Source organism: Strix uralensis, chromosome 1 (assembly GCF_047716275.1).
Source record: "Strix uralensis isolate ZFMK-TIS-50842 chromosome 1, bStrUra1, whole genome shotgun sequence".
In the NCBI taxonomy this organism is placed as follows: domain Eukaryota; kingdom Metazoa; phylum Chordata; class Aves; order Strigiformes; family Strigidae; genus Strix; species Strix uralensis.
The window spans coordinates 157,259,887-157,285,651 of NC_133972.1; the positions used below are offsets into that span (position 1 = coordinate 157,259,887).

At 35.4% G+C, this 25,765-nt stretch overlaps 1 protein-coding gene across 2 annotated transcripts in view; it reads right to left on the reverse strand.

The window, feature by feature from the left end:
* The window catches only part of CSMD3 (CUB and Sushi multiple domains 3), a 759,152-nt gene that overhangs the window by 287,832 nt on the left and 445,555 nt on the right, over positions 1–25,765 (reverse strand). For both annotated transcript variants that reach the window (XM_074886756.1, XM_074886745.1), the window contains 4 exons: positions 23,257–23,395; positions 18,091–18,278; positions 15,447–15,635; positions 5,140–5,256 (listed from right to left, as the gene is read on the reverse strand). In XM_074886756.1, coding sequence (XP_074742857.1) covers positions 5,140–5,256; positions 15,447–15,635; positions 18,091–18,278; positions 23,257–23,395 — 633 coding nt within the window. The remainder of the gene's footprint in view (positions 1–5,139; positions 5,257–15,446; positions 15,636–18,090; positions 18,279–23,256; positions 23,396–25,765) is intronic.

Genomic DNA, 25,765 nt, shown 5'->3' on the forward strand with positions numbered 1-25,765 from the left:
TCCACCCAACTTGGTGTCATCTGCAAACTTACTGAGAGTGCACTTGATCCCCTCGTCTAGATCATCAATAAAGATGTTAAACAAGAGTGGCCCCAAAACCGAGCCCTGGGGGACACCACTCGTGACCGGCCACCAACTGGATTTAACTCCATTCACCACAACTCTTTGGGCCCGGCCATCCAGCCAGTCTTTTACCCAGCAAAGCGTGTGCCCATCCAAGCCACAAGCAGCCAGTTTTGCCAGGAGAATGCTGTGGGAAACAGTGTCAAAGGCCTTACTGAAGTCAAGGTAAACAACATCCACAGCCTTTCCCTCATCCAATAAGCAGGTCGTCCTGTCGTAGAAGAAAATTGGGTTTGTCAAGCAGGACCTGCCTTTCATAAACCCATACTGACTGGGCCTGATCATCTGGTTGTCCTGCATATGTTTATGATGGTACTCAGGATGAGCTGCTCCATCAGCTTCCCAGGCACCAAAGTCAAGCTGACAGGCCTGTAATTTCCCGGATCATCCTTCCGACCCTTCTTATATATGGGCATCACATTGGCCAGTTTCCAATCTGTCGGGACCTCCCCGGTCAGCCAGGACTGCTTGTAAATGACAGAAGGTGGCTTGGCAAGCACCCCAGCCAGCTCCTTCAGCACCCTCGGGTGTATCCCATCCGGTCCCATAGACTTGTGTATGTTTATGTGATGCAGTAGGTCAGTGACTATCTCCTCCTGGATTGTGGGGGGGTCATTCTCCCAGTCTCTGTCTTCTGGCTGAGGAGGCTGGATTCCCTCAATACAACTAGTCTTGCTATTAAAGACTGAGGCAAAGAAGGCATTAAGCACCTCAGCCTTTTCCTCGTCACTTGTTACCATGTTTCCTCCTGCGTCTAGCAGGGGATGGAGGCTCTCTCTGGTCTTTCTTTTGCTGCTCAGATAAAAACATTTCTTTTTGTCCTTGATTGCTGAATCCAGAGTAATTTCCAGCTGGGCTTTAGACCTCCCGATTTCCGGCCTGCATAGCTTCACAGCATCTTTGTAATCATTGTGAGTGGCTAGCCCCTTCTTCCAAAAGCAGTAAACTCTCCTTTCCTCTCCTGATCTCCCTGATCATCCACCAGTCCTTCTCCGTTCACAAAGAGGAGGTCCAGCAGGGCACCTTCTCTGTTCAGTTCACTCACCAGCTGTGTCAGAATGTTATCTTCCACACATTCCAGGAATCTCCAGGACTGGTCCCACTCTGCTGTGTTGTATTTCCAGCAGGTGTCTGGGAAGTTAAAGTCTCCCACAAGAACAAGGGCAAGCGATCGTGAGATTTCTCCTAAGTGCCTATAGAATCTTTCATCCACCTCTCTGTCCTGGGTGGGTGGCCTATAAGTGACTCACACTACGACATCTGCCCTGCTGGTCTTCCCCCTAATTCTAACACAGAGACACACCACCCTGTCTTCACTATACTTCTGCTCGAAGCAATCATAAGAGTCCCTAACATACAGTGCCATCCCTCCACCTCTCTTTCCTTGTCTATCCCTTCTAAAGAGCTTGTAGCCATCAACTGGTGCACTCCAGTCATGGGAGACATCCCACCATGTTTCTGTGATAGCCACTACATCATAATTTTCCTGTTGCATCATGGCTTCAAGCTCCTCCTGTTTGTTACTCATGCTGTGTGAATTCCTATAGATGCGTTTCAGGTGGGCTGATGTCCCCAGCACCTTTTTGCATAAGTCTGGCCTGAGCTTTCACAGGTGTTGCCATGGTTACTGATCCATCAGTATCCCTTGCATCTTTGTTGTGCTGCATGTCTCCATCCCTTGCCTCCACTGAGATGGCAGGGTGAGGGTCGTCGCTGGCACACCCGCCCACAAACTCTGGTAATCTACCCTGGGGCTTATATCTGGGAGTTCCAGTTTTGTCCCCTTCCCCCTTTGAATCTAGTTTAAAGCTCTCTCAATGAGCTCAGCTAACTTCTGCCCCAAGATCCTTTTCCCTCTCTGGGACAGATGCATCCCATCTGATGCCAAAAGGTCTGGCATCCTGTATGCTAACCCGTGATTGAAAAATCCAAAGCCCTGCCAGTAACACCAGTCTCAGAGCCACAAGTTCATCTGTTGAGTTCTCCTGTAATCTTCCTCATCCATCCCTGCAACTGAGGGGATGGAAGAGAACACTATTTGTGCCCTTGACCCCTTAACCAGTTTCCCCAAGGTCCTGAAATCTCTCTTCATTGATTTAGGACTTCTCCTGGTAATATCGTCACTACCTACCTGAAAAACCAAGAGAGGGTAGTAGTCCTTAGGTCTCACTAGAGTGGGGAGTTTTACCGTGAAGTTCTTTACCCGGGCCCCGGGAAGGCAGCAGACTTCCCTATGAAGCGGGTCTGGTCTGCATATTGGGCCTTTGACACCCCTCAGAATGGAGTCACCCACTACAATGACCCTACTGGGGTTCTTTTTAAAATTGGTTTTAATACGTGGTCTACAGCAACCCAGCCTTGGTGGACCTTCATCTTCCTCCTTGCTTGACTCATTTTCTTCATCCTTCTCTGTTTTATTCACAAGTTCCAGGGCCCCATATCTGTTGTGAAGGGGCACCATGGAAGGTGAGGGAGGTCGGGAGGGGATTTTCCTGCCCCCCTGAGCAGGGACCTGTTTCCAGTCTCCCCCATCTCTTTGGTCCCATCCTTCTGCCTGGTAGCAAAAGGGTGAGGGATCACCTGCCTCTTTTGGAGCCTCCATTTGCTCCTTTTACTTCAGAGGTGTTAAGCTGCTACTCCAGCGATCAATTTCCCTTCACACTCCCTAATACTTCTTAATCTTTCAACCTCTTCTTTGAGCTCTGCCACCAGGCTGAGCAGGTCATCCAGCTGATCACAGCGCACACAGTTGTTGTCACTGCTGCCCTCCGGCAGGACTGACAGGCTCAGGCACTCCTTGCAGCCTGGGACCTGGACTGCTGCATGTTTGCGTGGCAGCTCCATCTGGGTCGCCACGTTCTTTCTGGTGGTGGTTTTGACCCAAGTGGAGACCATAGTTCAGTCTACTCATGGAGAACGATGACAACTAGTTCAGATGAGCTCTAGACCCAGGAGGGGGACTGTGCCCTGTCCACTTGAACTGACGCGCCACAGTCTTCTGAAACACCACGCCCTGTTTGCCCGTCCTGGTCACCAGGCTCCTGGTCGCTCACACTCCCTGGGGGATCCTCTTGTACATGAGGGGCATTGGGCATCATCACTCCAGTCTCTGCCCGCTCTGAGTCTCCGCTGTCCTCATTGCCAGCTTACTCTTCCCACTCAGGGGGGAGGCGGCTTGAGGCACTCCCACTTCCCTGGGCTTCTGCCTTCTTGGCTTGCAGTTTTGCCACAGGTTTTCTGACGCTTTCAGAAGGGTCCCCCACCGCTATCCTCTGCTTTGGAGCCCCTCTCCTCAGCAACTGAGCTAAAAAGGCGGAGGCAATGAGTTTTAAACTGCCGTCGTCACTCTAGTCTCCGCCCACTCTGAATCAAATATAGCATCCAATGTAGGCTCAGTAATTTCAGAATGTTTTTTCACTGTGGACACTTACAAGCAAATTATACTTACACAAAGGCATCATTTGGTAGTAAAAAGAGACTGCAGAATAGCTGGAGCAATAATTTTGAGAGATACACTTTGCCATTTTAACACTTTAAGGAATTTTAAATGGGACATCTAGACAGAGTGATTTAACATCTAGATGAGGAACTATCACACTATTTGTACAAAACAGAACAAGGGGATCACAGATCAGCACAGTTTTCTGAGGGAAGTCTTATTTTTATGTTATCAGTAACTCTTAGAGAAATACATCATCGGTATACTTTGTCACATTTTTCGTGCCCTCACAGAGAAAATTGATTAAATTCAAATTTGAACTTGCCTTCCTTCTACCTTTCATTCCTTTTCTGTATTCTTTCCAGTGTAACAGATGCAATTCTCCTTTTTGTGTTCTTATCACCTCACCCTATTTATATTCAGTTTCTCTTATGACACCTATCTATTTCCATCCTTCCCTTAACATTAAATTCTTATGCTTGTCTAGGTCTTTCCAATCATGGTACAAGAGTACTATGCAGTCACTCCTATATTTAAAATAAAATACCAACAAAAATCTAAAAGTTTGACCCATCTTTTCTCATCTAGTCCCAAAACCTTTCATTTGAAAGCAGCTAGGACACAGTATTTCAAGAAAATTTTGCTACCTGGAAATCCCAACTTCCGTTTGTGTCCTAAGCATTTTCTGACCTCTCCTACATGTCTTATATTTCTTTGAAATAACTCTTACTAAGATCCTTTCTCAGAGAAAAGTTAAAACCAGTATTACATCTTTATCCTGAAATTTGCCTTCAACAAATAACCAACCTTTTCTTAAAAGTCACCCATCCCTCAGTTTCTGTAATCAGTTATTATATAATTATTTCTTACGTTTCCAATTGCTGTAATGGGGTTCCATTATTTATTTTTTTCCCCTCTACATTTATTTCTAAACTATATTATTTATTCAATCCATAAATGCATATTAAACTGCTATTTATATGCTGCCACCCTGAAAATGTGTCTTGGCAAGCTGAAAAGTTTATCTTCTTCAAAGTAATAGGACTTTTCTTTCTGACATTTTCTTGTCAATAGGTAGTCATAATGTAAAATTTAGCATCATGAGCAATCTTTTAAACAACGCCCCTCTCATTAACTTCATTCCTTTTTCATGCCATAACATGAATAACATCTTCGCTTAAGTCTTCACTTCAGATTCTTCTGTGGATACCAAGTCTACATATCAATGACTACTTCCAGCTAAATCTCTCTCTAAAACAAGACATTTCCTTATCATCACAGAAAAAACATTCATCCTCTTTCACCTGTACAAATTAATGCGCACACATCCAACTATCTATTACCTGGACTATAAACCTGTAGGGACTTTCTGTTCTGTGGAAAGCATTAGGGCTTAGTCCACTTCTGGAATTCTAGGAATTACTTCAATAAAAATAAACAAATCCAAAAATCAGCAATGCATTTCATAGTTCTTTGCTGCTAACCTCCATCTGTAGCACAGAATACTATATGTGTAGCACAGAATACTGGACTTACATATTAAAAGAAAGGTGTAAAAGAGAAAAGGTTTTATTTACCTTTTCCATGGGTAACATCCACAGTCCATGTACAATTCAGAGAATTTGGATACAGATCAGGATAACCAGGGGATAAAATTGTTCCACTAGGTCCTCTAACATCTCCACCACATAAAGCTAGAAATAACAAAGAAAATAATAATAAAATAAATAATATAAAAATTATACATAAAATATAAGAAAACACTTTTTTAAAAACTTCTGGCTTTAAAATGATTTAAAAATAGTCGGTCAAATGTTTTAGCAATTCCACATATAACTACAGCCCATTTTTATACAATATGAAAAGAAATATAATCAGTGAATAATTAACATGCTTTAATAGGCACTAAGATAATGAAAAGTGAGTTTCCTTAGCTCTTTTTTCACATTTTCTTGAGACTCTGTGAAATTCATAAGTACAGCAAGAAGATGAATGCAGAAGAAGATACAGAGCCAAACAATATCAATGTAGACAAAAGCTAAGGCTGGACAGTTAAAATGGTGTAGACTGGATCTCACTATTGAAGAATTACTGACTGAAAATAATATTGCAGGGATCATGACATGCTTTCTTGTATCTAATTATTGAATATGAATCTATACCTATAATGCAAATGACAATGACAAGTGTCAATATAAGAATAAGGCTTTCTACAGTATCAGTAGTGATTTTGTAAAAGTAATCAGCAATTGAGAAATACAAAAATTAAATTACAGATTGAATTAATAGAAAATACAAAAATTAAATCATTACAACACTGGCATAAATATCTTCACAATGTACTATTACATTTTAATAGTGAATTTTCCATTCCAGAGCTTTTGAAATACTAAATTAATTGAGTAATTTTTAGTAATGAAGAGGCTCTTATACCTTAGAATTATCTTTTATCAATAACAGAGATTAAAACTCAGTACCAAGCAAAGTTATTACATCGTAGTTCTCTGAATATGGATTATCTCAGGGCATACATTATAAAATAAATGTGTATTTCTACCATTCTTTTTTTTGCTTCAAGATTAAAACCATCTATTCCTTTTATTTTTCTTAGCCTAATTATATGCATTACCAAAATTATTTTGTAGAAATATACCAGAATACAAAAAAAAAATGGTAAACTATATCACTGCCACCAGATTTAAGTCAAATAACATAGACTGTTTTAGGAAAGTTGATTACAGTTCTTCATATGAGCAGCTCTTCCGAAGTAATTAACACAAACTCTCCCTTTTTCAGCCTTAAGTAGTCAAGCTTTCAACCAGTGTCTTTTCAGAATTTTTATTAGTTTCAACCATAGTTTCTCTGAGCCCGCACCTTAACCCAAACCAGTATTCAGCACTCCTATTTTTAACAATAAGGTTTTCTCTTTAGCAGATGATAAAGATGTTGAAAGGCAGTTTGGTAGATAGGTAAATGGCATTTACTTGTCTGCAATTCCAGTCGATACAACTATCAATCCTTCTTCCCCTTACATAAACTGTTGCTCACCTATTGCTCGTGTCTGTGCTTCCCAGCCTGTGGCCACATCAGAAAGGGTGAGGGAAGGAGCCTGTGACAGGCTAGAGGAGCAGTACCTCCTTCTGATGGAGGCTGCCCCACCTGCACTAGTTGGTGTAACATGCTCCTACTCCTCCTGTAACATCAGCAGCAACTGCCAACATAGCACTCAACAGTATGGATTGCAAAGGTGGGAGAAGTTTGGCCTTTCAGTATATGAACAGTGCTCAAACATCTTCATACTTTTCAGGCAGGAGAAAGGTGTTGTGAGCAATTTGTTACATCATGCCAATTATTCTACTGTATCTTGACATTTATTCTACTTATAATTTCTGCTACATATTAATGGGGTAAATCCTGAAAGTTATACCTATCTCTGATTTTGCTATTAATGCTATTAATTTGAGAATGAATATGTTGACCAGTCATGATTTTCTGCTTGAAGAAGTACATTTAAAACTGATTTGAGGACACGTCATACAGTGAATTGAGAGAATATCCAGAATGTATATTCTGTCTCACCCTGTACCCTAAGCAGACATCTATCTCAAGGAAATACATGCATTTTTCAGATGTTTCAGTAGCACTGTGGAATGTTTTCATAAAGGTCAATAATTTTTCATAATGAGGTTACTGCATTGCATGCCATCACTATCTTTAGGGCACTGAATAAAAAGAAGTATACATCTAATTAGTTTTCTTCTAAAGCAGAAATGGAACTTCATCCTATCATCCTAGGGTGAAGATCACCCTATTTTGCCTAGCTAAATGTGTTTGTTCTAACTAATCACATTTCTGTTTTAAACATGTATATTTGTCTGGGTAGCCTCAAGATTTCTTTGTGTGTGCTATTACTCTTACAACTTTCTAGCCTTTTTGGCCTAGTTGTAAGCTGGAAATTTGCAGATCCAGTACTATAGGCTGAAATAGGACATTCTAGGACCACAGCTGCCCAATCTCCTAATTGTTGCCACAGGAGAATAACCTGCCAGCAAACTATTTTTCCTCCTCACTTCTCTGATGAAGGCAACCACTGTCCACTTATCACCTGATCTTGTTATATTTAGATATTAGTAAAACAGATTCAGGGCCATGACAGCATGTTATTGGAGCTTCTGATGGTAACTAGCTACTTTGTCCATACCTTAGGTCAGCCCTATTAAATAAGACAATGCAATCAGTTTTTATAAACACAGGAAACAGCCCAAACAAATAATGTATTTTACAGTGGGTGTTTGGAAAACCTTTCAGGAATGCAAATGGTGACAAAACATCTATGGCATGCCATCAGGCACTCAGTGTAACTCTATGAATGCTAGCAGATGGCAAAAAAAGGCATCAAGGGACAAGCATTTTACAAAACAAAGCCAAGTTGACAGAACTGAAATATAAAATATGCACTGGTCCTGATAAGATGGCAAGTAGCCCAAGCATATAATATCACTACTAGTATCTGACATTTTTTCAGAGTGCAAAGGAAAACAGAAATACATGAAAAGTAAACCAGCAAAAGATAAACTCCACACATTTTTCCAGATTCTACAAGGAACCTTTCACTTTATCTGATTATACAGAGCTGGAGGCTAGGAGAGACTAAAAGTAGAATGATTATATAAGCAAATAACTGAAGCACTATTTGGGTGTTCCAATGTGGAAAACGAAAAATTCTGTTGTTAACCCACTGATTAATAATTTCTTTGCTATGCAAGCAGAGGAGCTGTATCAAGACATGCTTAATTTTTTCCCCTTCATTACGATCTTTTCAGAATAGTGATAAACAAAATAACAAAAAATAAAGAGAACAACAACAAAAAAAAAAGAGAACAAAATATAGAAGTGACTGTATGAAATACAGATAGGTACCTGATAGTATAGTATGAACTACCTCTACAGCACTGTGGTGATCAGAAATGATGCGACAATTTATGAAGCAAGTTTTGGATAACTGTGAATGAAGATTAAAATTTAATAGTGGAGTGCAGTGGCTAAGCCAGTTGTTTAGGTAGAAATAAAATCTTACAGTGTTGGGTTGATTACTTATAGTTTCTTTCGTTGTAAATGATCACATCTGCATTTGTTTTGCTCAGTAACATGATCAGACATAAGGAAGAGTGACAGCAAGAAAACCTAGTTTAGAAAATGGCCCTATGTAGTTTGAAATAATTTTTGGCCCAAACAATTTTAGAACCTTTATTCAGGCTACTTGTAAGTGTCTCGGCAGGAGACATGCAGGCCATGCTTCATCCCTGAAATACATTAATAGTAGTAATGAAATAACTTGATTTGTGTCATTCATATAAATATTAAGTTCCATTTCAGGCCATATTTCATGCTACTATAAAACTGTTATAGAAAATCAATCTTCCAATACTAGAAATAGTCTCATAATTTCTAGCTAAATTTATACATTTTTACCCATTTGTTCTTCTGCTAAACTGTCATCATGTTCTTTCCCCTCTTGGGGACTTGCTTCGGAAGATGGCAAAACACATTAGTATCTCTGACTTTTGATCAAATAATGAGACAGGTTTTCTTAATCTACTTCTCTAAAATACATTTTCCACCTCTATGTCCACTGCATTAACAATTGCAAGAACTTATCTGTCTTTTTTGTCACAGCAGCTGTGCTACACAGACATACTGCTAGGACACTTCACATTAGATTGTGACATTTTTGTTCATTGATGGTTTTTTCAATTTTTTTCACATGCCCTTGGTTCTGTTTTTAATGTATTTATATCTTACTGCAGAAGTCATTCCGTATAATCTCTTCCTGCAGAGGTCAGCCTGTATAGCTAGATTAATACTTGTTCACAGAAAAAGCTCTTACCTCTTAAATTTTGCTTTTTGTACCATAAAATAAAACTCAAAAATCACTAATTATGTTCTCGGTCATCCAAGGTCTTTGAATAAGATTTACTACCTATTTAAAATTTATTTTGTTTTAACACAAGTCAGTCTCAGAGTTATGAAAGGTATGGCAATAATACGACGTTATCAAGAAAACTGGATGTGAGAAGAAGTGTGTCACCATTTCCAAGAAGGACAGAAAACTATCAAGAGAATGTATTTGTAACTTTAGTAAAGCAAAAGAAAATACATATATATAAAAATACATGTAGCTGTGTATTTCTACATATGGTGTTCACTAGCAATGCAGTAAAGAAAAGCCATACCATTGTCCCTTTTTAGCCTGACTAAAGATGGTGATACCTGGGAAATTAACATTTTCCACATTTTCAAATTATATCACCTACCATTTTGATATATATTCTTCAAGAGACTCGTCATAGGTCACCAACCACAACTCAGAAACTAACATACAATGATGTGTCTCAATTTTTTCAAAAAATGAGAAAATACACATAAGAAGAACAGAAGCCTTCAGAAAAAAATGACTTTTTTCCAGTAAGGTCAGCTTGCGGCACGTACAAATAATTGAAAACTATTTGTTTTCAAAGGTGATGGGAAGAGAAAGCACACATTTATAATTGATTAGTAATAATGATTAGTTTTAAAAATGGTTTCAAGCATCATCAGGAAAGACTAAGAACATGGGCTAGTTCAGAAAGAACCACAGAGTGAAGATAAACCTATTTATACATAGACGTATTTGTGTATATATAAATCTAAATACAAGTAAACATGTGCACAAACACAGAGAGGCCCCATTATATTAATTTGCTTAATTAACTCTAACTTTCAACTCAAAATCTAATTCTAAGGTGCCTCTCATTTATTGTGTAATTTGGTAATAAAAGGGAAATATAAATATAGTTTAAAATTATTGAAACAGTGAATTCAAATTTGAATCTTATATACTGTGCTTCATAGACCAAAAAACTTCAGCATCTGTCTTCCCTAATTATAGAAGATGTAATGTGTCTTAAGGTAGGATGCAGTCAAGTAGTAACAAGTAAATAACAATATGGACATCAAATAATTATAATCAACTTTCAGAAAGAAATCTTGGACCTGAGTTATATTACACAAGAGACTAACTTAATAGAAACTAGTGTAGCCTAGATTGCTCACAACATAAACTTGTATTTTTACCTTGTTATTTAAATCTAAACCAGACCAAGACATGCTATCCATTTCTAATTCTGGCATCTACCACTCAGAATATTTGTAGCAGGTTTTTTAACAGTCTTAACAGAAATGACATAACTCCTCTGCCATACTTCCTGGATATGTTCCTCATGGTACTGCACAAGTCATGTTTGTTAATTCATTTGGACATTAAATGTTTTCCATCTTGCTTGAACATTTTTCTTGCTGTTTATTATTTTTTTTAAGTAAATGAAGATCAAGTGGAATGACAACATTTATTTTTAATTCAAATACTGAATAATAATTATTATGTATTAGCATCCAATTTAATGTTACAATGAAGGGAGGAAAAAGCACTTTACACTCTTAATTAGGTACCTGAAGTGCTAAGGCTTGGACAACAGGCCCAAGCCAGAGTTGACCTATAGATGAATCCTGTATATTTTATAACTGATAACCATTGTGCTAGTAGGTATTGTACTAAGTTATAACAACCCACTTATGCTGATGTAAAAAGTGCTAAAGCATTGAAATACTGCAGCCTGAACAACAGGCCCCAAGCTGGAGCTGCTAACTTAGCATGTAGTCATTAATAAAATATGTAAACTCGCTAGTGAAAGACAAAATATAATCAGTAGAGGGGAGAGAATGTATCCCACTTTCCTTTCGCATCCTTCTTCAAGGCTGAGAACCCACGTATTTGGCCTTGTTAGAAACTCCCTTGGTCTCCCCCCCTGAGCCCTGGCCAGGCTTTGGGTGGAATCCAACAGGAGAATGAAACCAGACACTTTCCGCTCAAAACAAAGGTGCCAGTTATTCTGGCTTGTCGATCTCTGGTATATAAGGCTGGGCCCGTTTGCAGCGACTTTGGATGCCTCACCTATGGGTGGACGCACCGCGTAGGATTTCCCATTTGCCGGGACAGGCTCTCCAAATCCTCACTGTAACCGGGGCTCCCCAGCGACTGCGGATCTGGATGATGATGATAATATATGCAAGTGGTGATGTATTTCTCTTAATTACTATTCTCTCTCTCTCATGTAGTAATGATTTGATGCATTACTCTGTTGCTTTAAGTGCACTATTCTGCTTCTTCTTACTGCATGTTCTCTGTATTATGCTGTTACATTACTTGGTTATCACCAGTAAAGTACACCTACTCTTTTCACTCTGGTGTCCGAGTTTAATTGGTATCCTTAATCAGCAAAACAGTACCTAACTTTTACATTACTTTTCCTGTCATTTTAATGGGATATTTTGGGTATAATAGGTTTCCTCACATATATTCAAAGCTTAAAAGCAAAATTTATTATAATGTTCATACGGAAAAGATATGGTAAGACAAAATTTTGTTTTATTTGTTAAGCACTGGGAGGAGAGTACAGTCAAGAAATTCGGGGCTGTCCAGATAGATAGGTACGCAGTGAATCATATGCAGATATTAGATGGGAATGGTGTAAATGTAATGCAAGTAATATTTTCTAAAAAATGTTCAAAAACATCTGTTTTATCTCTCTTAAATATGACTATTTTCTGAAGGCCTGTACATATTCTCATTTAAAAAGAATGGTTGATATTTATTTGTATGTTTATTTTCCTAGGTAATGTGTCCTATGTTTATGGTATACAGACCAAACCACATCTTCAGATGAACTATTTCAAAATAAATAAATGTACACAATAATACCAAACATTTTTCTCTGGTCTGTGTGGATAAAAAAGCTGTTTACCCATGAACCAAGGAAGGATAAAAAAATGGCAAAAGTCTAGGCCTTGATCAGTGCCACCCCTTTGAAAAAAAATAAAAAAGTATTTTGCCAAGACAGCTATCCAGAAATTGGTCATGCTTAACAACACTAAAATATTTTTAACAGTATCTACAGGGTCTACACACTAATTAATTTCTTGAAAAGGGACTGGTGGTTTGATAAAGATCATAGGTTTTACTTTTCATTCTTTAAAGAAACCTTAATTTTACGGCTGTATAACTTATTTTAACATAATGGAGTTTCTCTCTTGAAAACTGTATAAATTCAAGTAGCTTTCATCACAGTGGATATAACTGCAAGATGAGAAGTTCTCAGTAGATGTTAAGAATATCTATTGTGTGGCCAAACAATGACACAGGTTTCTCAGAGAAGAAATGGAATCTCCCTCCTTGGAGATAAAACTCAATTGTGTAGGATCCTGAGCAACCCACTCTTACATCCAGATTGGACCTGCTTTTGGGGATATGGGTTTGGACATTCTGCAGTTCCTTTCAGCTATAACTGTTCTATGATTCTGAAAATATTTTTCTTAAATATTTTTCTTTAAAGAGCAGAAATAGATCCTCAAAGGTCAGAGAGCTCTAATTTTTATTTTTTTTTTTTTTCAGAAATGCTTTGCTATACTTCTGTATATATAAAACTGTGCATATGTATGTATAAACACACACAGAATACATATGTGCACCGAGGAATAGTGCGCATGCTTTATCTATATAGATACACATATAAATCAAAAAGGAGATTACCTATGAAATCCTTCATGCATATCAATTATTCAGATATCAATGAATTATACAGCCTGTCATAATCACCCCCTCAGGCCAATCTTTAAGGAAGGGAACAGTTTTGCTTGTTCATTTTTAAACCATCATTCTCAGTATTGTCTAAATGTTCCTGTAGATGATGAAGTGTGACTTCCCTGATAAGCTTTTTATGATGATTATCTGTGTAACAGCCAAACATTTTATAAAAAATTGTTTATAAACCTTCAAATAATAGACTTTCAGTCAACACTATTTTTTATTTTGAGGAAGAACTGGTTCTGAAAAGTCTGATTTTTTTCTCATCCTTCAAAACACACACACTCATGAGTTGTCATGATCTGTCTGCATGATTATCATGGTCTGTCTGCATATCACTACATGATGTAATTGTCAAAAAGAGATGCAATTATCAAAAAGAACAATCAAGAAAGAACTCTGCTCCTCAGAAAGTGTCAGAGCAATATATTGAATGAGGAGGAGCAGTGACCAAGGTGTTTATTAGTGGCATGAATTATACAAACCCATACTCACAGTTTATACAAAGAACAGCCCATTTACCAAATGTCCTTTTTTCCCTGGGGGTGCAAGGACTCTGAATACTATTTAAAAACATTCCACCAGAGAAGAAATTCAGCAATGAAATTAAAATTAGTTCAACCATGAATTGATTAAATTTACTAGAATAAATGTACTCAATCCTGCCTTTAGAGCATACTTATTCAATGGACAATTGCCATTTAGCAATGTGCTCTGGAGAAAAAAAAATCTCATTTACTTAATGAATTGCATGCTAGCTCAGCATTTTGAGGAAGAAATTTATCACAATATGTAAGTTTATTTCACAGCAGAGAAAAGGATTCATAGGGAGTGTGTTAATACTGTTTGTTTTAGATGGTTACCATGTAGTGCCTACCACCATAAGAAAACACAAGTTATGTTTATAGCCTATTCAGAAAAACTGATTGTGAGCTGTGGGAACCCTACAATTCTTCATTACAAGAACCTGACTGAGAAGCAGAATCCTTTAGGAAATGGTCTTGCTGAACTAGAGTGTCACTTTCATGAAAGTGATTATTCATGCCCCTTTCTCCCACCACAAATTTTGAGTATCATTATAAACTGACATGTTCAACCTATTGAAATATAAAAACCAAAGCATTTGCTAACTAAATAAGTTGAAGGCCAAGAAAACCCCTATCATTTTTAAAAGAAAATTAATAATTTTCCAGATGGCAAATCACACATGCTTCAGTGAGCTTTTACGTTAGTCTTCATTCAAATTAAGCTTTTTCTTTCTAACCAAGTGTCTTGAGAAACTAAGAAGTATTTTAGAAAAATATACTATCATGTGTATTATGTGAATATGCTCATGGAAGTTCAGTAGATTTTTTTTCTCAAATACTACTCTAGAATTAAGTGGGTATATTATTCCTGATAAAATTTTTATCATCAGAAAAGTGTGTACCATGCTCAAAGGAAAAAAATATTTTGAGAGGAAAGCATCTCAAATATACAACTTAATAAACACTACAATACACTTTCTTAATATCAAATATAATTTATATCACCCTAACTGGGAAAAGGGATTAAAATGAACAACTCAGGTAAAAAGAGATGACTGAAACTATTAGATAATTTCAAGCACACTTTTTTAATGATAAGTGGAGACTCCAAAATGTACAACATGTTACTAGATACCATTTTTGTCTGGTTTAACAATCACATGCTTAATTTGGCCCTGATCAATTCCTACAGTGATTGAAGAGTGTCAGTTCCTGTTAACAATTTAGGAACACAGTGATCAACATGAAACAGGAGAAAATGCAGTTTTTGAGTAATGTATAAATAAACCACATCACATGTTTCATATGTCAGCACACCTCTGTCTATAGATGGATGCCCAAACACAAATATTTGTATCTTGTAGAAAGTGCTTTACAATCAGATATACATTAACATTGCATGCCTTGAGCTAATTTGCAATCAGTTAACTCATGGTAACATGTATTCAGAGAGACATATTTTCAATAATCTGCTGATTTAAAGAATTGTATATTATTCTCTACTTTATGACTAAATATCTCATCACACAGAGTTATATAACATTTATTTCCTTTAATTTATTTTTTCTTTCTAAAAATAGAGGTTTTATGAACTCCAAGATTTAACTCATTTTGACTAATAAGTTTGGAAAAATGTGTATATTTTAAGGTACTCTTTATTTTATCCATTTATACTTACCATCACAAGTTGGGAGTGGGTGACTCCACCAGTGATTTTTTTCACATAACAAAGGCTCCTCATGACTCAGTCTATAACCTGGATCACAACTAAATGAGACAGTGGAACCTATAGAGAAGTCATGTCCATAACGACGTCCATGCACTGGTATACCAGGATCCAAGCAAGAGTAAGTATTAACAGTTACACCTAAATTTAAAAAAAAAAAACAAAAAACAAAAAAAAAAACAGTTAAATAAACAACTTATAGATTTTTTTATTATTATTATTAAAGTAATTCACTGTGCTGTGAGTGGGGGTGAAGGCTTCATTATCACATATTTTCACTGAATTATCCTTGCACTCTGTTTCTCTAGGTTACCTTTATAAGGTATTATCGACAGCGAATTGCATCCTGCCACTGTTGCAGTGCTGCAGAAAAACTTCACATAATTTACAGGATAATTAGTTTGATCCTATCTCAGTAACATTAAATCATTTTGTCCCTGATGCTGATGTGGAAAATCTTTGATGATCACGCAAAATTTTGATTTCCAGCCTTTATTTTTTCCTCATCAAACTTTGTTATCCTAGCTAAAATGCTTTTTGTTTCTTATGATATTTATCCTTGAAATATTTACATAGAGCAATTATTTACATAAATAATTTTCATACCTAATGTTGCTATGGGAGATATTGAGAAGATAAATAGCAGAAAAAAGAGTAAAGAGAAGTTGACTTGATAAAGAGAATTTTAATGTATTAAAAAATTAAACCTTTTAGATTATTTCCCAGTGAGAAGTTTAACTTCATTATAAAAGAATCAAGGAAAAGCAAAGAAAGAAACAAAAAACTAGGAACATTAGTGAAGTTAGCAATTTAGAAGTATTCAGTGTAAGATTTTTTTATGGGTGTTATTCCTTTTATTCCTACACAAAAGCCATAAAATATCCTTCCTTACAAAGAAATTCAGTGTGAAAAGAAAGAATTAGCATAGGAAAAAAGAACATATAAAAGACTTCAGCTTTCAATAGGATATTTGAAGAGAGAAATGCTGAATAGAGGACCATTAATCATTATTATTATCCAGAAAAGGGAAATCAGAACTGGGTTGTACTGGATAATATAAGACGATGAACCAGTAACAATTAAATAAAAATGAAATTAATACTAGATGTCTGTATATAAACAGAGGATGTTGAGCATAAAAACAGCTAGTGAAAATTGTTTATTTTGTGCAAAATGGTAAAGACGTATATTTTCAATGTTCTCAGGTAGTAGAAATTTAACTTTCATTCTTCTCTAGTGTAAATAGAACTGTGGAGTGGGGACCAATTTTAGAAAAAAGGGATTTTATAATGAAATTTTAAATTCATTTATAATGAAATTTCAAGTTTCCTTTCAAACTTTATTTAATTGAAACATTTTGATATATTTTTAAAAAGTGCAGCTTTCCCCTTTTTGCTGTTCACATTCCCACAGTGTAATTTCTACCATTCAACATTACTCATTTAGCCAATCATTTTAACAATTTAGTGGTCTCTGCTGGCAATATTAATCTGTTTTTCCTGATGTGTAAGGATAGCCATCCTTCAAACTCCAGAATGGATGAGAACTTAACAATATCGTCACTTCTTCACAATGTAGAAGATGATACAAATGGAAGTACGTGGGTGAAGACTAGGACAGTAAAGAATTTTGGAATAATAATAGATTTTTGTGATAAACACCCAGAACTTGACATTCACTGGAGTTCAAATCAGACCAAATTTTATTTGGAAAAATGACCTCCACATATATTGTGTTTAATATTCTTATTGTTAGTGATCAGGAATAGTGAAAATGGCCAAAAATAATGTAAAAAATTAAGAATGTCTGAAAACCGTTTGGTGGAAGTTCCCACAAGTAGGAGTATGAAACAGAAATGGTTAGATAGTAATGTCTAATTTACTAAGCAAATTAGACAGTGATTACAGAAAAATATTATTTCACATGAAATTATGACTTGTTACAAGAAAAGGTATATTTAGAAACACAAAAAGTAAATTACATGATAATATATCCACTTATATGAATTTTAAGAATTCATAAAATATGAAATCTTACAGAAACTTTCTGCAGTGTACTTTATAAGACTATAATAAGGGAAAACAAATACTTCTGTATGTCAGAATGAATCACATATGCAGGTTTTTAGATCCCTAAAAATCCATAATCAAGCAATTCCATACCTTGATTTTCAGCTCATTAGTGTAAAGTACATTTCCTATTACCTTCAGTTACAGCTGCAGGTACATCATTAAGTACAGTAATTCAGGTATTTGCTTAGATTTGTATAATCTTCCTGATCTCATGTAGTTTTACAGACACAAAAATGCATTGTATAAAAGATAAGAATAATAAGACATAAAAGCAACATGCAGAATAAAGGCATTAGTTCCCCAATCCCATCTTTTGATTCTTAAAGCATGGAGCAGTATAGCAGTGACATTAAATTGTAAATGAAATTACTGGTCACCTCTTTTGAAGTTTAACATCACTAAACCTTTCTCAATTTGAGAAATAACAGGAATTTACCAAAGACAAGACCTGTGCACTTTTATATTTTTATGACTAGGATAAGTATTGATGGGGGAATCAAATAATATAATTCAGAATTACTTACTTTCATAGTGAATCTTGAATCCATTGTTAGAACGACTGTTGTCAGTTGTAAAGAGAAGATAAATGAAATTGCTACTGCTAAACAGGAATTGTGGGACCTGTGTACCATTGTAAGATCCCAGAAGTGGAGATAATAAATTTGGTCCATCATGGACTTCCAAAACATCATAATTGAGTTCTGTCTGAAATCTGGAATTGAGGAAACACACAGAGGCACAAATATAAGAAAAAGTTAAATTAAAAAAAAAAAAAAAAACAACAACGTACGAAGTGAGCCATATTTTAAAATTATGCTCCCTTCCTGATCCTATTCTTTTAAGTATTTCTTCACATATCTATATAACAATATCAATGTAATAGTATTAATTATCCTATATAATGAATACAATAATAAAATTTCAGGTTAGTGCTTTAGTAAGCTGAGAAATAAGTTTAAACTCCTTGAGCTGGTTTGTATTGCAGGAAACAAAAGATAGAAACACATAGTTTCTTAGCAAAGATTAATAATATTTGCATAAACTGTTTTATAGAACAAAATTATTCTTCTTTTTGGAAACATTAAATAAATTATATAAAAGATATGTTGATGCCTTCTTTTGTTACATCCATCCATTTGGCACAAATATCATCAAGGTACTTTATATTATCAAAGACTCATACTCTGAGCATCTACCCTTAAAATTGTCTACAAGCAAGGATAGAATTAATTAAGCCTGCTCTGAGACTCCAGTGCCTTTGTGCCAGTGGAAGCTCAGTTCATAGTAGTGGCAGAAGTTATGGAAAAAAAAAAAAAATTCTTTTTAGAAAGCGCTACACAGCAAAATGCCTGTTTAGAGACAGCATGTGTGCTGTCTCTGTTAAAGAAAAGCTGAGTGTGACAGTGCTGCTAGATTGTCATGTTTTAGATGGTATCAGCAATTCCAAACACCTGTTTGGTATTTTGACAGTGGTTTCTCTCTTGCTTGCTATGACAGACCTTACATCAATCATACTGCTTCAATGGACTCTCTGATGGATTAGTGAAAAACCCTTTCAGAATCAAAAAGAAACAATTAACAGCAGGATCCTACAAGAACCCTTCAGATATTTCTAATTCTCTTTCTTATTCTCTCTTACAGATATGTAATGCAGCTTTGTGAAATCCATTCAAGGAAATACATGACTAAATCAAATGCACTGAGGAACTCTATATTTCAGTATTTATGTCCTCTGGGCATAAAGATCTAAAGGAGTCTGGTGAAAGACAAGAAGTCAAATTAAATCTCCAAAACATGTGTTTTATTTTATCCATGTCCTGCTCCTATAAAATAACATGGAAAAAAAACTTATAAATAAAGTAATAGGGAGTTATGGAAATGAAGCAGGACAAGCCTAGAAGCAGAACTGAAAATTTCTTGTTTTTCTAGTTCCCAAATGAACACACAATATGTTGCTAAAAAGCTACCAGACAATAACTTGCCCTTTCTGGTACTTGATTTTTCCACTAATCCATACAAAACAGAAGTAATCTTAGAAACAGATCCTTTAGTCTTGCTCTGCTTTTTTAGTTCCTTTATCAAAAACATACTTGAGACAGAAAGTGTAAAAAAGCATTGACCTCATAAATGCAAAGTAACTATCAGGCCAGTCAAGACATGATGAAATTGAGTCTCCAATGACATAACAGAAATCTTCTCATAAATACTTGTTGTTCAGATACTATATAGAACACCACAAACAGCAGAAAAATAAGGAGATGAAAAAAATGAGTAAGCACCCAAGACATAAAAAGTGAGGACACTGTTTTAGAGAGAGGAGCTGAAATAAATTTGAAGGGGGGATTATGTACAATACCTTTGCTTGGTCCTTTGGCTTCAAAAGTGATAAATTTAGATTTAATTTATAAGGGTGATACTTAAATAATTTTTTCCTTGTGTACCTTTCCTACTGATGCTCAGTTTATCTGCTTTATTTACATATCACCTGGATATTCCCTGGTGTGGGAAAACAGTAGAGATTTATAGGAAAATGAATAAAAAATAATTTGTGCTCATGTAAATCCACTTCAATGTTCTTTCCTACTGAACTAGTCACTATTCTTCTATTAACCTGGATGGCTTCTTTGGTATGTGAGGTCTGTTCTTATGGAGGACTCACAAAAATTTCTTCAAGCATATAGGAGAGAAACTTTAACACAGGACATGACACACACTTTTTAATCTCATTTGAACAGATAAAGCTGCTATAATATTTACAACATGCATCTCTGTAAGAGACACCGTATCAACTCAGTGCAGTGTCAGGATATGGGTAGAATATCCTGCTGCACAGTGTATACTCATTAGTCAAATGTGACTACTAATCCAATCAGTAGTTTGCTGATTAACGTCCTTAGCATTTAAATAGTCATAATTAGGTTTCATGATAAACACTTAATTACAATGAAGAATGGCTCTCACATTTCTCACTTCTGTTATTTCAATTCAGCCTAAAAAGCTGCTGATCTATAACAAAAACCCAACAGATTACCTGTACAACAGGAGTAGACTCTTTAAAGCATACACACGATCATAAAATATGAAAAGTTTATCATGAAACCTCTGAAAGCACAAATATTTATAGTTATTACTATTCACTTTTTTTTTAGATCTCTTTCTTTTCATCTAAGTCTCTGGCTCCACGGCTCAGGAACACTTTAGCATACAGTCATAGAACGCAGTATCTCTCATATATGCAGTCATAAGAAAGAAGTGATAGGAAGATAGGAAGATGGGAGATTAAAAGGAAATGAACTACTGTGCAAGTGATAAACTGATGTAATATTAAGGTGTCACTCTGCAGGAAATGTGTATTAGTAAGAACTGTTCCCTTTCTCACACAAAATCCAAAAAGAAAGGATGTAAAGATTCTAGACATGTACTATAAATGTTTTATCCTGACTGAGAAATTAAAAATATTTCCAAGAACTACACATATTGCAGAATTCTTAGTATTTGCACCAAGAAAATCTAGAAAAAGTATTTCTTTTTTGTTTTTCAGGACAAAGGTGAAATGTAAACAACTGGGCAAAATTATGAGTTTATTTTTTTAATCATATAGCAAAGCCATTTGACTATAGTTTTAAAAGTGTATATTTCAACAAAATTAACCTTCTGTCTTAAGAAAGTCCAGCTGAAGATTTGTAAGCAGAAGGAGCAGAACAAGGACAGTCAGACAAGAATGAGTCTTTAAAAAGAAGCTTATGTATGAATGTCTCAGAATGTAAATTTAAATTATGTGAAAAATAATAAAGTCTAAGTAAAAAACTTATCAGTAGTTTACAAAATATTTTCTTTCAGTACTCTGTTAAGATTTATTTCATTGTGTGGTTTATGTAATAACTTTTTCTTTACATTCAAACATGTAATTATATATCTAAGTGCATTTGTGTGAGCATATATAGATGTATTTTTACACACATTCCTGCACAGAAACACATAAGCACTTATATGTAAGTTGGGTCTCCCTGTATTGCTACATCTGACCAATACGCGTATCAGTCCAATTTATGGCAAGAGACAAGAGTGTCAAAAATTAGCAGCAATCGAAAAAGAAGTGTCATAGTGTCATAATGAGATTAGGTTATAAGGAAGGTAGGAGCTCTCTCTGTGATCTGAACAGACCACATCTTGTTCTTATTGCTTTTAATTACAAGAGTAATAGAGGTTGTGCAATTTTATGACAAAGCATTAATGCATTACAGACAAAAAGTATATGCAAAAGACTGTCAGATTTAATGACACTCAGGTGCAAAGGAAGAAAATCCAGTGGGCATAGAATTTTGCAAATAAAAAGACAAATGTTTTTCCCTTTGAAATGACAGTCCACATCAAATGTGTAGTTGAAAATGAAATTCTGAACTAAAATCTAAAAGTTCCAAAATTCTTATTATTAATGTTGGTTTACAAGATGACAAAAACTAATAATTTTCTTTTAAATTTGAACTAATATGAGGTTGATTAACTTCTGCAAGAGGGATTTTTTTCACATCTCTTGTATTTTAAGTAGCAAAAAATTTGGCAAAGCTTCATTTTAAATTGATGTACAGCACTAGTGATTTTGGAAGACTAGTTTTCATTTGATGTTAAGGATAGGAAATACCTTTGAAGTGTCCATATTACCTATCCTCTGATTGTATATAATGTCATGTGAACACTTTATTATAGTGTAAGCTATAGTACTAGAAAAAAGTTTTAAACAAGCTTATCACAACGAAAAATTTTGTTAAGAGAAGATGGTAATTCTCATACCCTGCTAAAACAACTTCTGAATTGTATTAAAATGAAGTGATATCTAAGTTGAGTGTGACCAGGAGTAGTCAAAATATGCTGCATAAATAGCAACTGAAAAGTACTTGCATGATATTTGTGCACTATAACTTTGATCATCCAAGATTATTTTTCCCTGGATCATCATCTAACTTTATTAATATTTACAATTAAAAAGAATCTAAAACATCCTTGAAAATATGTAGAACTTGCCGCATTTTTTAAATTACATTTTCTGCTTTCCTTTCTCATAAAGAGTTTAAATGAAATGTGCACATCTTACTACCATGAGAATTTTAAATTCCTCAGCACATTTCAATCCTTGGAATCAGGAAGGGACTTAAGTAACAGGCAGTAATGTAGGAAAAGTGGAATGCTACAGTGATTTGGGAAAACTGGAATTCCATCCTGAGAGTACACAGTCCTTTCACAAAAACAGATCAGTTGATTTGATAATTAAATATTCACGGTGGGTAAAAATATGAATACATTTAATTTAGTTTTCACAGTTGATTCAGATTTTCAGAGTTGAAGATTTCATGGGTTTGAGAGAAAAAAACCAACTTCATAACTATAATTCATCATAGGAATATGGTTACAAGCAAATGAAACATGCTAATCTTTAAAAACAGAATAATTTTAACAGGCCATACATGCAAGAAGGTAGGAATTTCAAAAGCTTTTCAGTTCATCAAAATAGAAATTATGCTAAAGATAAAATTTATGCTCTGAAGGCACTAAGGTGTTTTGGAAAATCCTACCTGATAATACAATTGCTTGATTTTAGAGATAGTGCAAATTAATGTTATGACAGAGCTAATAAACTCCTGCTTCTAGGTAAAAACTGGAAAATATTGAATAAGAAAAACATTAGTCAAGACCTTTCAAATGTAATTTTGATAGAGTGTCCTGGTTCAGCTTCTATCACCCATTCACAGTTCAAGGAATCTTTATAATACCCTGGCCAGCCTGGAGAGAGGATTACTCCACTGGGAGAGGAAAAATGCCCACCACATGGAGCTAAAAATGAAAAAAAGAGAAAGGTATAATAACACAGACTTATTACATGTAATTCACAATTATCACTTTCAATATAGGATATCTATAATGAACAAATTTTAAAAATCCCATTGCAGGAAGATGCAACTAGGCTTCAAAACTGACAGACTCTATGGGGTTCAGAATTAGATGGAGACAACTGAATTAAAACCTTGAAAACATGAAATAAACTGTTCAGTAAGTTCTGACAAAGATTTTTCTAATGTATTCTTACAGGTACAATCTATTTTCCTGTAATAAAGGACATAAAACATAGCATTTAAAAAGTGTCCTTTATTCTACTTTTAATTGTGAGCAGAGAGATTTGAAAAACTTGCAAAAGTTGCCATTGAGTAGCAAGCCAGAAACCAGAGAATTGTTAAACTTTGACATGAATCCACTGTCATACCACATATATCTTTCTTGTCATATTGGCATTTCAAATTCCTCATTCATGAAAAAGACATACTTACCATTCTTACAAGATTAGTTAATATTTTTGAAGCATTTGGCAAATATACATATTAAATACTGTAATAAATACATCTGCAAGCAGAATTACTAGAAAGAACACGTATTTTTTCTCCCAGAGATAGTGAGTAGATATAAGTTAGGAAAACTGTATTAAAACATAACAACCAACATTGTTGGAATCATATTTAAAGTTTTTCAGTGGCTTAATGACACATTAACTACAGGAATAATCTCCACAGATGTAGGTATTACAAAGATGAAGAGAATCTGGTACAGAATGAGGGAAGTTTCCATTAGCTGATCAGTGTCAAGACAGTTAGTCACAGGGCAGAAGAGAGATTCCCAGAAGTAATGATCATGTTTGACTGATGCTGATTTTGGCTACGGAGAGTGCTAGTCTCTCCCAAAAATGGCATAATCTCACAGGTGGGAAGAACTGTAAAACCAATAAGATAAGTAGATTCTCCAGGTTCAGTTTAAGAAGGTTATCAAGCAACAGTCTTATATCTCATTATATCTCCTCACTGAGGAGTAGATGATTTTCAGGGGACTCAGAAAAATTATTTACTCTTTTATAACTGTATTTCCACAAAATGTTCTGGCCATATCAATTCCACTCCTGGAGTGAGGGCACTGTACTCTGGAGAGCAGAATTTTTAACCCTCCTGAGATGTAAAAGGTGTCAACAAGCAGATTCTATTCTGCAAATGGCAGTAAAAAGTGTTAGGATTGGGTGCCTTAGGGTTGAATGAAGAGATACCAGGATTAAATAAAGAATCTTTGAGGATCTTTGTCACCTTAATCTTCTCTCTCTCTCTCTCCCTCTCTCTCATGACATGGATATGTGTCAAGAGTGGGATTTGTTCATCTGTACAGATAATCAGAGAAGAATATTAACTTCTCAGTGTGTGTGTGTATATATAAAAACTTTATTGTACATAATAATCAAGTAGGCCACATGGTAACTTATAGACACTAGGAAAATACAAATTCTCCAGTTAAGTATGCTTAAATACTTTGTTGGTTATGATGAATATCGGTGTAAACACATTAGTCTATAGAACTATAAATGAATGACAGAGTTATTGTTATCATGAGTGTCTTTGATTAATCGCTAATTAAGGATTTGATCCAGCCCAAATTAGATTTGATGAACTTCTCAGGATCTGAACCCTTAGGTACAAAACACATTTTCTAAAGGAAAATCTTACAGGGTTGGTTTATTTGTTTGTTTTTAGTTTTATGACACTTTTCTAAACAAATTCACCAAACTACCCTGGATTTCACCAAGCCTCAAAGTTCATACACAGCTGACATAATCAACCTGGAAATCTTCCCCTGAATTTCATTTTGTAAAGTGAAGGATAAGCTTTCTTTGTTTCTTTGCCAGGCTTACTAGACTCATACACATATTTATTTACATCATAGGCATCTATATGTAGATAAATATTTTTATTTTTGTTTAAGGTCTTCTTTTATTGTTGAATAAAGCATCTTAGTTAATAAAGCACTGAAAGTGAGTTATACACTATATGTATGAATTTTATAACTATCTGAATGCAACAATTACTTGTCATTTATTTCTAAACCCAAGCAAAATCTTTTGGCTCATTACCAAAGCGCTTCAATATTCACTTCCAAAGGAAATAAGATCTGTCAGGAGACCTTCTGAAGATGATGCGAGATGAATAGATTGAAAGTAGTTCTGCAGAGAAGGGGATATTGGTTGATGAAAAATGTGCACTTGCAGCCCAGAAAGTAAATCGTATCCTAGGCTTCACCAAAAGAACAGTGGCCAGCAGTTTGAGGGAGGTGATTTTTCCCCTCTGCTCTGCTCTGCTCTTGTGAGAGCCCACCTGGAGTACTGCATCCAGCTAT